A 15,491-nucleotide genomic window follows, 5' to 3' on the forward strand; every position below is an offset into this window, starting at 1 on the left:
TTTTATTGAAATTTCAGATATCATAATTTTAATTTCCAGTAACTTATTTTTATTCTCTGATTGTTTTTTAGTTGTTGGTACTGATGTTAAGCCATCACTTTTTTATTTCATTGATGCAGTTGATTCTCTCATATTTGAGGATTTTAGTTATTATTTAAAAAATTCTCCGTAACATTTCTGTTTCTTCCAAGTATCTTCTTGTATTTTTTGGCCTTTGTCTTTCATTTGTATTTATTATTTACCCATTAAATATTTATTGAGCACCTCTGTGTACTGGGCATTGTTGTCATAGCTTGGCCTAGATCCATGAACAAATCCGACAAAAATCCTTGCCCTCTTGGAGTTTGCTGAGGAAGCCAGAAAATAAACAATAAGCAGATGATATTATAAGAAAATAATATAAGCTGGGTATAGTAGCTCACACCTGTAATCCCAGGGACTCAGGAGGCCCAGATGGGAGGACTGCTTGAGACCAGAAGTTCAAGAGCAGCCTGGGCAACATAACAAGAGCCCGCTCTCTCTATTGAAAAAAAAATTAAAAAATTAGCCACGTGTGGGTGCATACCTGTAGTCCTAGCTACTTGGGAGGCTAAGGTGGGAGGACTGGTTGAGCCCAGGGGTTCAAGGCTTCAGTGAGCTTTGATCATGCCACTATACTCCAGCCTGGGCAACAGAGAAAGACTCCAACTCAAAATAAAAGAGAACATCATATATTATGTTAGAAGGTAATCGGTGCTAAAAAAAAAAAAGAAAACAAAAAAAGATAGCATTGTAAAGAGGGTATGGGATGGGTTCCTGGGGGGTGAGTTGGTGGTTTGTGATGTCCAATAGGGCCATGGGTGTAGGTCCTGCTGAGAAGATGGCATTTGTGAACATGTAGAGAAAGAGCTCTTGGGTCAGAGAGAATAGTCAGGGAAAAGCCCTTAACTGGGGATACACCTAGTGGGTTAGTCAGGAGGTCAGGGGGCTGCAGAGGAGGAGCCTGGCAGGGAGTGGGAGGAGGTCAAGTCAGAGAGGTCAGAGATGGCTGCGTCACACTGGGCCTTAAAGGCCACTGTAGGGGACTTTGGCTTTTCTCTGAGTGAAATGGAAAGTCACGACAGGGTTTTAAGCAAAAGAGTGACATGATCTTATATTTTAAAAGGAGAATCCTGTTTGCTTTGCTGAGAAGTGTCTGTATGGAGGCATTGGTAGAAGCACAAAATTCATTTAGAAAGCTATAGCAAAATTCATTTAGAAAGCTATATAGAGATGATGGTAGCTGTGTTGCAGAATTTTTGCTCCTTAGTTCAGCTAAAACTGGGTTCCTGTCACATGGCCAGGAAAGATTAGGCGTGCTGATACATTGAAGGGTGAGTAGAGCAGAATTTATTGGATGTAAAGGAAAAAACAAAAGAAAAAGAAACCCTCAGCAAAACGAGAGGGGGTCCTACTCACAGGCCCCTGCCTCGCAGGTTGATTCCAGGTCACCATCCACTAGCTGGAGACCAGGCTCCTCCCCCTGCACAAGGTGTGAACTTCCTGTGGCTCCTCCCCATTCCCCCAGTGAGCGTGCGGGCTTTATTCAGGAAGAATCAGTCTGGAAAGGGTGGGCGAATAGGGGCAGTTCTCCCTCAGGGTGGCGGGTTTCATGCTGGATGAGCTGTCCGGCCTTTCAGCCTTCAGGCTTTTTTAGAGTTGAGGGTGGGGTTTCACCAGGGACCCTTGGCTGTCTCCTGTCTCTGTCAGCTAGAGCCAGGGAGATAGCAGTGAAATGATGGCAAGTGGTCAGGTTCTGGATATATTTTGAGGGTAGACTCAATAGAATTTTCTGACATAATGAATGTGAAGTGTGAGAACAGTCAAGAATGGTTCTTGGATTATTGGCCTGAGCATCCATCCCAAAGGATGATGTTGTGATGATCTGAGACAGAGAAGGCCGCAGGAGAAGCGGTTTTGGGGAAGTATTAGGAGGTTCGGTCTTGACATGTTGTGTTTGAGATGTGGCTTATGCTACCATCAAGGAGAGGCCTTAAGCATTATGATCTACTAAGCTATTTGGATTGTTTATGATTGCATCATAAACTGACAAATACATTGTTGGTTACACCTCCAAGCAGAGAGGCAGCTGGATAAACAAATCTGCATTTTAAGACAGAGATCTGAGCTGGAAATATAAATTCAGGAGTCATTGGCACAGGAAGATGATTTACGGCCATGAGACTGGATAAAATCACTTAGGGGAGTGTGTGTAGGTGTATTATTCCGTTTTCACGCTGCTGATAAAGACGTACCGGAGACTGAGCAATTTAAAAAACAAAGAGGTTTAATTATACTTACAGTTCCATGTGGCTGGGGAAGCCTCACAATCATGGAGAAAGGCAAGTCACATCTTACATGGATGGCAGCAGGCAAAAAAAGAGAGCTTGTGCAGGGGAAATGCCTCTTTTAAAAACTATCAGATTTTTTTTTTTTTTTTTTTTTTTTTTTTTTTTTGAGGTGGAGTTTCACTCTGTCGCTCAGGCTGGAGTGCAGTGGCCGCAATCTTGGCTCGCTGCAACCGCCACCTCCCAAGTTCAAGCAATTCTTGTGCCTCAGCCTCCTGAGCACTGGAATTACAGGTGTCTGCCACCATGCCTAGCTCATTTTTTGTACTTTTAGTAGACGCAGGGTTTCACCATGTTGACTGGGCTGGTCTCGAATGCCTGAACTCAGGTGATCCGACTGTCTTGGCCTCCCAAAGTGTGGTGGGATTACAGGTATAAGCCACCGTACCCGGCCTAAAACCATCAGATCTTGTGAGACATATTCACTGTCATAAGAATAGCATGGGAAAGACTTGCCCCTATGATTCAATTACTCCTGCCAGGACCCTCCCACAACACGTGGGAATTCAAGATGAGACTGGGGTGGGGACACAGCCAAACCATATCAGTAGGTAAAGAAGAAAAGAGGACTGAGCCCTGATGGCATTAGGAGGTCAAGATGATAAGGGTCCTGCAGAAAGATCTGAATAAAGGAGATCTTAGGGGTTTTACCCAAACATCAGGTATTAATAATTCTCAACTGGCTGTTAAGAAAGAGGCATTAGAGAGTGATGTGGAAGCTCCATGTGCATGGCTGGGGCTTACGATTGGTCAGGAGGCAGCTTTTTTCTGGAGAACCCCCAAAGTATCTGTAGGTAATCTTTCTGGTACCACTCGGTTTCTCTAGAGACAACTCTTTAAACCTCCTTCAGCAGTTGAAGGAAAGAGGGTTGGAGATCGGATAATAGGCCTGACTTTTGAGAGTGCAGTAGGTAAAGACAGGAAGGTTTTTCGACTGTGCAGTGTGCAGCATGCAGATTCTGACTGTTTTCAGGACAGAATTTTACTCCCACCCTCTATTGTTCCTGAAGTCCCCAACAGCCTCTGGTTCTGTTTCTCCAGGCAATAAGCCTCCCACCTCCTGTGATGGGGAGCAGGGTGGGGCTCAGGAGTGGGAAGCATAGGTGGAGGGCAGCTAAGCCCTCCTTATTCAGTCTTTCAACCACTCTTATGTTCCAGCCTTTGGCCTCTAAGGTACCTGGGGTGCCCAATTCCTGAGCTTCTTTTGATTCTGGGGTAAGGATGGTCTCAGTCTTCATTGCTTCTTCCTTCAGCAGGCACGTAGGTTTCGGCTTTCTGCACTCTACCAGTCCAGCCACTGTTCCTCCATGTGCTGTCTTTCCTGCACAAATTTGCTAATGTCTCTCTTCCACTCTTTTTTTTTTTTGTTTGGTTTTTTTTTTTTTTTTTTGAGGCGGAGTCTCCCTCTGTCGCCCAGGCTGGGGTGCAGTGGCCGGATCTCAGCTCACTGCAAGCTCCGCCTCCCAGGTTTACGCCATTCTCCTGCCTCAGCCTCCCGAGTAGCTGGGACTACAGGTGCCGCCACCTCGCCTGGCTAGTTTTTTGTATCTTTGTAGTAGAGACGGGGTTTCACCGTGTTAGCCAGGATGGTCTTGATCTCCTGACCTTGTGATCCGCCCATCTCGGCCTCCCAAAGTGCTGGGATTACAGGCTTGAGCCACCGCGCCCGGCCTCTCTTCCACTCTTGAGAGCTTGTTTGGAGGTTCTAGCAGGAGGGCGTAGCTACTCATATACCCTTGACTGAAAACTGGTCCTCCTGTATCGAGGATGGCGGTCCTCTTTGACTGAGCATGCAGCTTTGGGAGGGACACACATGGAGTGGGGAGGCAGGAAGGGAACACCCACCTAGCCATCCAGATCAGCTGAATCAACCTGGCAATTGATGGGGTGACCGATGTTGCAGCCAGATCACCTTCACTTCCTCTCTCTGATTCTTGTGATCTGCTCTCATTCTCTTTGTTCTTGATTACTTGTATCTATTTTTTTTTTCTTTTACCAGCATTTTAGTGAAGCTTCAGAAGTGAGGAGAAATGAATATGGGTTCTATCTGCCATGTTTAGCAGGAAGTCATCACCACATGTTTTTGACATCCTGTGCACACCCATTTTCCCTTGTCAACAAAAAGAGTCAAACGCTATAAAATACTTAAAGAGATTTATGTATGTATTTATTTATTTTTTAGACAGAATCTCACTCTGTCGCTGAGACTGGCATGGAATGGCGCAATCTTGGCTCACTGCAACCTCCCCTTCCTGGGTTCAAGCAATTCTTTTGCCTTAGTCTCCCAAGTAGCTGGGACTACAGGCACGTGCCACCACACCCGGCTAATTGTTATATTTTTAGTAGAGACAGGGTTTCACCATGTTGGCCAGGCTGGTCTCAAAGTCCTGACCTCAAGTGATCCACCCTCCTCGGCCTCCCAAAGTGCTGGAATTACACGCATGAGCCACCACACCCAGCCTGAAGAGGTTTATTCTGAGTCAAATATCAGTGATCATAGCCCATGCCACAGCCCTCAGGAGGTCCTGAGAACACGTGCCCAGTTTGGTTGGGGTGCAACTTGGCTTTATACATTTTAGGGAGATATGAAACTTCAATAAAATACATTTAAGAAATACATTGGTTTTGTCCAGAAAAGTGGGACAATGTGAAGTGGGGTGGGGTGGGGGCAGGGGGCTTCCAGCTTAAAGGTAGATTTAAAATTTTTTCTGGTTGACAACTGGTTGAGTTTATCTAAAGACCTGGGATCAGCAGAAGGGAGTGTCTGGGTTAAGATAAAGGATTATGGAGACCAAAGTTCTTATTTGCAGAGGAAGCCTTCAGATACTAGGCTTCAGAGAGAATAGCTTGTAAAATGTTTCTTATCAGACTTAAAGTCCGTGTTGCTGTTAATGCTGAAGAGGTATAAGGGGGTATGTCCGACTCTCACTTTCCATCATGACCTGAAACAGCCTCTCAGGTTAAATTTTAAAAGAGCCCCGGCTGGGGAGGAAGTCCATTCAGATGGCTGGGGGGCCTTAGAATTTAATTTTTGGTTTATACCCTATTCGACAGAGAAAGAGTCTCATGCTCAGAGCCGTCAGCAATCAATAGTGTCTAACTAGAATTTTAGTAACTTTTTGTTTTCATTGGGTTTATTTTTATACTTATCCTTTATTTGGAAAGTTATACTCTGTCCGCACTTGTAATAATATAAAATTTGTTTTTTCCTAATTTCAGCAAAAAGAAGCTGATTTGTAGAAAGATAGTGCTACATTAAAAGGCTAAAACTTTGACAGTGTTAGGTTAATGCTTGAAGTTTGGGAGACACTATGCTATTTATAAAAATCATCACAGGAAGAAATTCCAGATCTTCCCACTTTGTCTTTCATGATCTGAAAATTTCTTGTTGGAAACTACTGGGTATCCAGTAGGCTAAGTCCCTGGGCCACTTCTTGGTTCTATTTTTATTCTCATAGTTTCCACAAATTTGACTTTCTTTGAAGTTATTTTGCTCTCCCTCCTCTTCTATATCTGGAATCCTCTTGTCCCAGGAATAAAACTGAACACCACTTCCAAGTATTTCTCTCCAGTTACTATTTATAAAGTAAGTACTGTATACAAACCCAGTTTCCTTGTTAGAAATGTTTTGCTTTGTTGGATTAATCATGGTAGAACAGAGAGTGGTTAAAAAATGACGATCAGGCCGGGCGCGGTGGCTCACGCCTGTAATCCCAGCACTTTGGGAGGCCGAGGCGGGCGGATCACGAGGTCAGGAGATCAAGACCATCCTGGCTAACACGGTGAAACCCCGTCTCTACTAAAAATGCAAAAAATTAGCCGGGCGAGGCGGCGGGCGCCTGTAGTCCCAGCTACTCGGGAGGCTGAGGCAGGAGAATGGCGTGAACCCGGGAGGCGGAGCTTGCAGTGAGCCGAGATCGCGCCACTGCACTCCAGCCTGGGTGACAGAGCGAGACTCTGTCTCAAAAAAAAAAAAAAAAAAAAAAAAAAAAAGACGATCAATAATCAGGACAGATTTGGAGCCAGGAAATACCTTGAGCAACCACACAGCAGTTGTTCCCCTGGTTTCTCACTGAAGAATGATTGGGGATGGCTCCACTCCATACTTCGAATTTCTTTTTGAATTTTCCACAGCCCTAGCCCAATTTTTGCCTTAGATTCTAAGGTGTAGGATAAATCAGGCCAAACCAGATCAGAGTCATTGCTTGCAAAGCCATTTAGACTTTCTCTGAAGTAGTTAGAGCAGAATTCCCTGGAATAACAGTTCAGTCCAAAGCCTACTTGGTTATCTGTTCTTTTTCCTGGAAGAGGAATGCACTGTGTTTTCTGGCTCTCCTGGACCAGAAGCGCTGGTTTCCCTTTGCCTCTTTGGAAGGACTTAGAGCTTAGAGGTCTGTCCTTTTCCCTACTCTTTTCTCCTGCTGATTTTGCCCTCAGCATAGCCAAGAAGCCCAAAGTTATGACTAATTCTATCTTTAGGTGGACCTCGACATCTCATCAGCAGTCACTTCAAGGTTCACTGATCCTAAAGGACTGTTTCTTGTTCGAAGGTCATCTCAGGCTAGGTATCTATTTGTGAGCAGAGCTGATATGGAGTCCAGCCTTTCTGAGTTACTAGCCCTGGGCTCCTTAGAATCTCCACCCACTTCCTCTTCCCTTTCTTACAGGAGACGACTTACAGATGACAGTCTCTAGAGTCTTGCTGTCTTTCACAATTTTTTAAAATTGTGAAAATAGTAACTATAATTTCACCAAGGACCGTTCCTTTATGTTATTGCTGAACTTAGAAAATTCTATCTTGTCTAATCTGAGCACCTTGATCCCTTTAGAGGAAAGTCATTTTATAAAATCTAAAAAGTAGATCCAAGTAATAAATCGATCTTCTTGCAATTTAAATACATTTCCTCTGATTCTGCCTTCACTGGAAGGGGAGAATAGCTGCTGACCTCACTCCTTTTCATGTGCTGAAAGACCATTATTAAGCATCTTTCATCTTTTGGATTTTGAGGCTAGGGAGCACTAATTCTTCACCTTTTTTTCTCCAACCATTTAGAAATTTTGGTTCTCTTTAGACAAAAATTTTTAATATTCTTTCTAAACCTGGAGTCTAGATGTATATCTAGTATAATAATGCTTTCTTTGGTGCTGGTAAAGGCAGAAGAATTGCCTCTTAGTTCTTGCGAATGCACTCCTATTTGCTTAATGCTGAATTATTCAGTTCCTATTCCAAAATTAACCTGCCACAAGGCACAGGTAAGCCTAATCATCGTGGATCTTGGTACCCTTTAGAAATATTAGCCTCTTCTCACTCTACTGTGATTCTGGGTTTTTTTTGTTTTTTTTTGTTTTTTTTTGTTTTACATTTTATTAACTTTTCAATGTCATTTTGAATTCTGATTCTGAAATTTGGAAATTAAAATGAGTGACCTTAATGCATGTCTAAAAACTATGGAGAAAGGAAAATTTACAAGAATAGTGATTTCTCAGATATTCTGCAACTATAAGATTACATTAATGTGGGCCACTGACTTTTGCAATGAGTAGAAAAAAGTAGAAGAAAAAGAGACAGTAAACATATTACTATTTTCTTACAAGCGTAACCATCATGGACAATAGCAGAAAGCACTAGATGCCCTTATCCCCTCACTTATCATAAAGGGCTAGGGGCTGGGTGCAGTGGCCCATGCCTGTAATCCCAGCACTTTTGGGAGGCCAAGGCGGGTGGATCACTTGAGGTCAGGAGTTCAGGACCAGCCTGGCCAACATGGTGAAACCTCATCTCTATTAAAAAATACAAAAATTAACTGGGCGTGGTGGCACCTGCCTGTAATCCCAGCTACTCGGGAGGCTGAGGCAGGAGAATCATTTGAACCCAGGAGGCAGAGGTTGCAGTGAGCTGAGATCACGCCACTGCACTCCAGCCTGGGTGACAGAGTGAGACTCCATCTCAAAAAAAAAAAATAAAAAAATAAAAAGGGATCTCCCAAAATGACGGAGTGACTCTGTGTGATGAGCTCCTCAAACTCCATTGTCCTTGCAGATACCAAGCAGCATCTGTCACATAAGCCGGGAGATTCTCCAAGTGATCAGGGGACAAGAAGGAGCTGGGATGCAGAGGAAATGCAAATCTCCCTTCCCTGCATGCTCTTCGTGTTCCCTACAAGCAGCAACACTGAAGGGCAGTGGTGGGACTCATGCCCTCCTGCCACCAGCCACCACCTACCTATTGTGTCCCCACTCAGAGTTACTTGACAAGGAGCAATTTAGACAGTTACACATCTCTATAAAAAGATTAACTCCAGCAACCTCTCATCCCAAGCCTTTTCTGAGCATATTAACCTGTTGCTCTGATCCCAGTCAGTGTAATCATCCAAAAGACCGCCCGGGGCCAAAGTCAGAAGACCAAGGCCAGGTCATCCATTCAGAGTGCAAGCGGCTCATGGCAGTGTGCAGCCCACTGCTTCAGTGAGTCACCTAAACAAGAGGAGAAAGAATCAGGAGCAAACAAAAAACCTGCAAGAAGCAAACCTCCTTTGAATTGCTTTGTCTGTTTTTATTTAGAAAAAGATCTACTATGAGCATGGCATTAGAAATGGCTCATGAGGTTTTCCCTTAGGAGAATGTTTCATATTTTCTGAACAAAGTTGTTGCAAGCAAAGTTGCATATTGTGTTCATTGGACACCGTCAAATAGAAAAATATTCATAAAAAGTTTTAGGCCACAGGTCTCCCAAGTGATGTGCCCACATTGAAGGAATACACTAAGTAATCCACTGGGAGGGTGAGGAAAATATTGGAACATCTGTTTATACTGATTCTTAAAATCCTATCCTTTAATTAAAAAAATTTTTTTTTGAGACAGAGCCTTGCTCTGTTGCCCAGGCTGGAGTGCAGTGGTGTGATCTTGGCTCACTGCAATCTCCGCCTCCTGGGTTCAAGCGATTCTTCTGCCTCAGCCTCCTGAGTAGCTGGGACTACAGGCACGTGCCACCATGCTCGGCTAATTTTTGTATTTTTAATAGAGTCAAGGTTTCACCATATTGGCCAGGTTGGTCTTGAACTCCTGACGTCAAGTGATCCACCTGCCTCGGCCTCCCAAAGTGCTAGGATTACAAGCATGAGCCGCTGCTCCTGGCCCTAAATTTTTTAAAAAAATTTTTATGTTTTTATAGAGATGAGGTCTCACTGTGTTGCCCAGGCTGGTCTCAAACTCCTGGCTCAAATGATCCTCCTGCCTCTGCCTCCCAAAGGCCCAGGATTATAGGCATGAACCAGCTTCCTGGCCCTCCATCCTTTAATTTTTATGTTTGTTTTATAATGAATATGATATTCCTTTCCAGTTGAATGTATTAGCTGTGCTAATAGATAAATCCCAGATTTTCCATGGTTTAACACAGTGGAAGTTCATGTCCTGCTCAAGTACGGTCCTGTGAGGGCCTCCTCTGCTACAGGAGGATGTGTGCATATTTTTATGGGGCTGTGCAACTGTTAGGGCTATGCAATCAGAAAAGTTTGGAGAGTAGTGTTGAAGGAACTGCCAGATTTGGAGCTGCCAGGCCACAATTTGATTCTTTTCCCCACCCCCAAATAACATAAACTTTGTAGTATACTTATTGACTGAGACAAGGCCCAAATAGCACTTAGTTTGGGGCCATCCTCACTGCTCCTGGCTACCAGATCCAGGTGGGAATGCACAGTAGTCCTGAGCCCCCAGGGCCCAGGCTCCATGGTATTGGGATGGACAACAAGGGGTCTCAGCAGCTTTAACTACTCAATCTCCACAGTGCCCACTGGACTGTCCCTTAGAGTGACCAACTCTTTCCAGTGCTTCTGGATCTTACCCAGTTTTAGCACTTAAAGCTCCATGTCCCCCTAAATTCCTCAGTCCCAGACAAATGAAGATCGCTTTCATGGGAAGCTTCGATATCAAAGGAGCATGGGATTGTTCAAAGAGGGCTCTCACCAGGGAATGAGTAGATAGCCTGTTTTCCCATGGACAGCCTGTTTCTCCAATATGGACATGCAGGAGAGGAGACAGTGGTCATAATCAACCATACCCCCTGTTCTCACAGGCAGGGAAACTGACAGCTGCTGCAGGGTGTTTGCTGTTCCATTTGGGAAATTTTCCTGAGGATCTCCTGTAATAAGAGGATAGAATATATCTGCCTTCATGACTTAAAAGAGGCTGTACATTATTTTCATGTTGGTTTTCATGTCAGTGAAACTGTAATTAGCCACTGACAGGATTGTCAAGAAGTAATTTTCAGAGTTTGGTCCCCTTGAGTTAAACATGCCTGCTGACAGCTTACTGAGGACGTGTTATTGTGGGGATACCATCCAGGCCTGGAGGGACCCAGAATCAGGCAGAAGGATGCGGTCACATGGCGGAGGGACTGGAGGAGGTGACAATTAGCAGGTAGAATGGGATTCCAGGTATTTCAAGGCCAAGCAATACTTGGTGCTTTCACCAGGCAGGCAGCAGGGAAGACTGTCAGCAACAAACAGGGCACCCAACTGGCGGTCACATAATTATTTTCAATCTCTGAGGGATGATAGGAAGAAATGGGCAAAGTCTTATTTCCGAGGGACTAAGGCTTGAGGCAGGTCAGCAAAAGAGGGACCAGGGTGAAAATACAATGAGCACACTGGAACGTGAGGTTGGGGTGAGCTCAGCAGTGAACAGCCACTTGTAGGGGACAAAGGGCCTATTTCTTGAGAAAGAAAGGTGCAGAGATATGGTGCTAAGCTGCTCCAGTACTCCAGGTGTTGCCATCTGTGAGCACAAATGCAGTTGCAATCACATCCTTGCCTAAATCTCAATGACTTCTAGCCACCTGCTGCTCACCCAGGATCCCAGCACCCCCGTTCCGCATCTTCCCAATTCCTTCTGGGAATACAGGGGATGTGCCCAGGAACACAGCTCCCGCTGGCAAGCAATTGAAGGGAGGGGCTGTGCCACTGTCCTGCTCCCCAGTCCTCTGTGAGTACAGTACCCTCCCCAGGTTCTGGAGTGCCTTCCACCACCGCCAGGAGCTGCTCTGGGTCTGTGGCAGAGGGAGATTAAGGGTGTGACTCTCCCTGACTTTGTCTCTTCTGTCATCTGAGGCATGGCACCGCTTGTGTCTGGAATCTCACCAAGCTTTTCATGAGGACGATCTGTCAGCGTCTGTTCTGGTCTCTGGTTTCCCATTAGGTGTGAAACTAGTTCTCTAGCTTGTGGGGGCAGCAGGGGGAACTCCAAAACATCCCCTCTATTTTTATTTCCTTTCTCCTTGCTCAAAGGCCTTCTTCCTCTTTCAGATAAGAGACACAAAAGCACACATGCCTATCAACTAATGTGGACAGACACCCAAAGAGCTTCTGCCATCTGCAGTGTGGTTTCTACATAGTTAGGACATTCTTATACAATATTATCTCTTTGTTCCCAGATGCCTAGCCAAGGACACTAGAAAAACCTCTAAGTAATTAGACTTTTATGAAGGCTAACCTGGGCTATTTTTGAAGGTGCTTTTAAAACAATCTTATCACACCTAATTTTGAATAAAAATATGTTGTAGAAAAACTTGATGCTTACATTTGGAATAATTTAAGGTGTATTACAAAACAATAAATGATGGGACAGTTGTGTTATGTTTCCAAAAAAGTTCATATAAAATTTCAGTGAGTGTGAAAGGACTAGAGCCTTCCTCTGCTGCTACTCCATTTACCTCGTGGGAAACAGGTCTATGGATTTAGCCAAGGAAAAAGAAACCTGGGAACGCTGTTTATTCTTTGCATAGTTGTAATATAAAGTACGAATTTTATCAAGTATGTTTTCACTGACCCTATCCTCGCCACCCAAAAAGACGTTAATGGAAAGACAACCATCAGAAGCAAAATCATGCCAAGAACGAGAAACAGCAGGAGGAAAAACTTTGTTTACTTCTGTGAGTTCTAGAAAGTTGTAGTTACGGTTTGTGAGATTATCAGTGTTAGGCTTTAGACAAGACATTCCTTGGGTCACTAGTGGCCTTTTGGGTGGTAATGACAACAGTCCAAAAAGGAAGAAGAAAGCAATTTTGCATTCATATTATCCATTTCCAATTTTTTTTTTTTTTTTTTTTTGGAGACAGAGTCTCGCTCTGTCACCCAGGCTGGAGTGCTGTGGCCGGATCTCAGCTCACTGCAAGCTCCGCCTCCCGGGTTTACGCCATTCTCCTGCCTCAGCCTCCTGAGTAGCTGGGACTACAGTCGCCCGCCACCTCGCCCGGCTAATTTTTTGTATTTTTTAGTAGAGACGGGGTTTCACCGTGTTAGCCAGGATGGTCTCGATCTCCTGACCTCGTGATCCGCCCGCTTGGCCTCCCAAAGTGCTGGGATTACAGGCTTGAGCCACCGCGCCCGGCTTCATTTCCAATTTTTTAGGGGACTGATGGTCACTCTCCTGGCTCTTAGAGATGTGTGTGGGTAACCGCGCTGTTGTCTTTGCTGGTGGGGTTAAAATTTTCCGTATGTGCTTCAGGACTCTACCTCAGCCACGTCTTTCTGTGAGCACTGAACTTGTTAATTATGCATGTTTCTTACCTAGCTTTAAAAGATGACTGAGTTATTATTGGGGAGTTTTTTCCCATGTAGTTGAGGCATAAGCTAATAAAGTTGAATTGACCTAGACACGATTTTCTGTGGGATTATGGAGAATGAGGGAAGAATTATGCTTCGTAATTATGCTTTTTTTTTTTTTTTTAAATTCAGAGAAAATAGATCACTTATGGTGACCCAGGCTAAAAGACCTAGGTCTTCAACAACCAGCATCATCTATTTCTAGATCAATTGCCTTGTACTACTAAGTATTCAAGCTTTGAGGCTTACTGAAGGAAAGATACGGGATCATTTACAATCCTGTAGACTATGACCTTCCACCAGGATCTACTCAAGACCTCATCACACATTACGTTAAAGTTCTTTCTGGTGGTGAAATTGTCAGCAAAGAGCTTGGCCAACCTAACCAAGATCACTTGGGAGGTATACCTTAGGAGGGAGGATGAATATAATTCATCTTTTTCCCTTTTGTTAGATGCAGATGAATTAATTATAGTTCCCAGAGAACTATTCCCTTTTGCTTAAATTAGTGTCAGATTTTCCATCCAAGTCTTCTATGAATAGAGGCAATATGACTTGACATTAGGACAGAGCTTTGGAATCTAGAGATGGATGCTGTCTATCTTTGATTCTCTGCAATGCATGTTGGTCTGGGCTCTCAGGCCTTAGTTTATTCCTCCATAAAATGGGAATGAATATGCTCACTCATTTTTACTTCAGGAGATTTTTAAGGGAATTATTTAAAGACCATTTTGTAATGTTCTGGGTAACTCAAGTGGAAGGCAATGGATGTGAGGTAATTTTTAAAATAAGAAATCTCTTGAATATGAATTGAGTAATCTCTTAAGTTCTTCAGATGAGATATGGAGTGATCTTTAGGCTCAGGAGGCCTGTCTTTTGGGAAAGTGCTATGACTCACTTCTACTACTGGCAACTTATATGTAGGAGAATGATTCTTGGCCCTGCTCTGAGGTTTAAACAATGTTTAACCTTGAAAGATTGATTTTAAATGTAAAGGTCACTTAAACTCTTTTGTAAGTTCTTATATTACTTTTGTTAAAATAGGCGAACATTTACCTCTAGATGAAAAATCAATGCTTCAGTGTAAAGTTTTCTCATAAAATAACCTATGTCTTTATTTTTTTCCGCAGACAAAACTGTGTGGAGTTTTATCCTATATTCATAATTACATTGTGGATGGCTGGGTGGTATTTCAACCAAGGTAATGTTAAAATACAGTCAACTGTGTTCTAATGATGACTATGGTGCTTAAATGATTAAGGAGCGGATATATGGCCAGGCATGGTGGCTCATACCTATATTCCTAGCACTTTGGGAGGTCCAGCTGGGTGGATCACCTGAGGTCAGGAGTTCAAGACCAGCCTGGCCAACATGGTGAAACCCTGTCTCTACTAAAAATACAAAAATTAGCTGAGCGTAGTGGCGCATGCCTGTAATCCCAGCTACTCGGGAGGCCGAGGCAGGAGAATCACTTGAACCAGGAGGTGGAGGCTGCAGTGAGCTGAGATCGTGCCACTGCACTCCCGCCTGGGTGACAGAGACCATCTCAAAAAAACAAACAAAAAGAGGAGCAGATATGCAACTACATAGCTACCAATCCTGGAGACTAAACAAAATAAACAGTGTGTGCGTCAGAGTGCTATGTTGCAGATATATGAACTTTGGCTTCATTCTAATTTAATTCAATAATGAAAAAAATATTGAGACAAACAATATGCTAGATATTCAAGGATGAAAATGACATGAGCGTTGTCTTCAAATCTAATAATCTACAGTTGACTCTTGAACAATGGAGGGGTTGGGGCGCTGACCCCCTGCCCCACACACACATAGTAGAAAATCTGCATATCACTTTTGATTCCCCAAAACTTAACTACTAATATCCTATTGGTCTGGAAGCCTTACTGAGTACAGTCTACTAATAAATATTTTCCATGTTTTATGTATCATATACTGTATTCTTACAATAAAGCATGCTAGAGAAAAGAAAATGTTATTAAAATCATAAGGAAGAGCAAATATTTACTATTTATTAAGTGGAAGTGGACCATCATAAAGGTCTTCATCCTCACAGTTTTCACGTTGAGTAACCTGAGGAAGAGGAAGAAGAGGGGTTGGTTTTGCTGCCTCAAGGGTGGCAGAATCAGAAAAGGTGAAGGAGGTAGAAGGGGAGACAGAATTGGCAGGCGCAGTAGGTATAAATTTATAGAAATATTTCTGACGTTTTTGCTTTTTTCTCTAAAAATGTTTCTGTATAGTACCAATCCTTCTTCCACTGTTGCCTTTAGTTTCAGTGCTTGTATCATAGAAGGGTCCATGTCATAAAAGAAGTGAAAAAGCAGACTTGAATCATCAGAACCCTTCTGCCAGATTGTCTAATGTCAATTTGTTTTCTGGTACTGCCTCTTCTGTCGTCTTCCTTATCATCTGGCAGTGGTTCAGAGCACTCGTCTCTACCAAGTCATCTTCTGTTAATTCATCTGGCGTGGTGTCTATTAGCTCTTGAATTTCTCCAAGATTCATATCT

General features: G+C 43.5%; 1 protein-coding gene across 6 annotated transcripts in view; it reads left to right on the forward strand.

The window, feature by feature from the left end:
- Nucleotides 1-15,491, forward strand: part of MGST2 (microsomal glutathione S-transferase 2) — a 69,056-nt gene that overhangs the window by 16,076 nt on the left and 37,489 nt on the right. For 5 of the 6 annotated variants that reach the window (XM_025385292.1, XM_025385295.1, XM_025385291.1 and 2 more), the window contains one exon: nucleotides 14,095-14,165. The exons of the other annotated variant lie outside the window; for it this stretch is intronic. In XM_025385292.1, coding sequence (XP_025241077.1) covers nucleotides 14,095-14,165 — 71 coding nt within the window. The remainder of the gene's footprint in view (nucleotides 1-14,094; nucleotides 14,166-15,491) is intronic. 6 annotated transcript variants of the gene reach the window in all.

This window comes from Theropithecus gelada, chromosome 5 (assembly GCF_003255815.1).
Source record: "Theropithecus gelada isolate Dixy chromosome 5, Tgel_1.0, whole genome shotgun sequence".
NCBI lineage: Eukaryota > Metazoa > Chordata > Mammalia > Primates > Cercopithecidae > Theropithecus > Theropithecus gelada.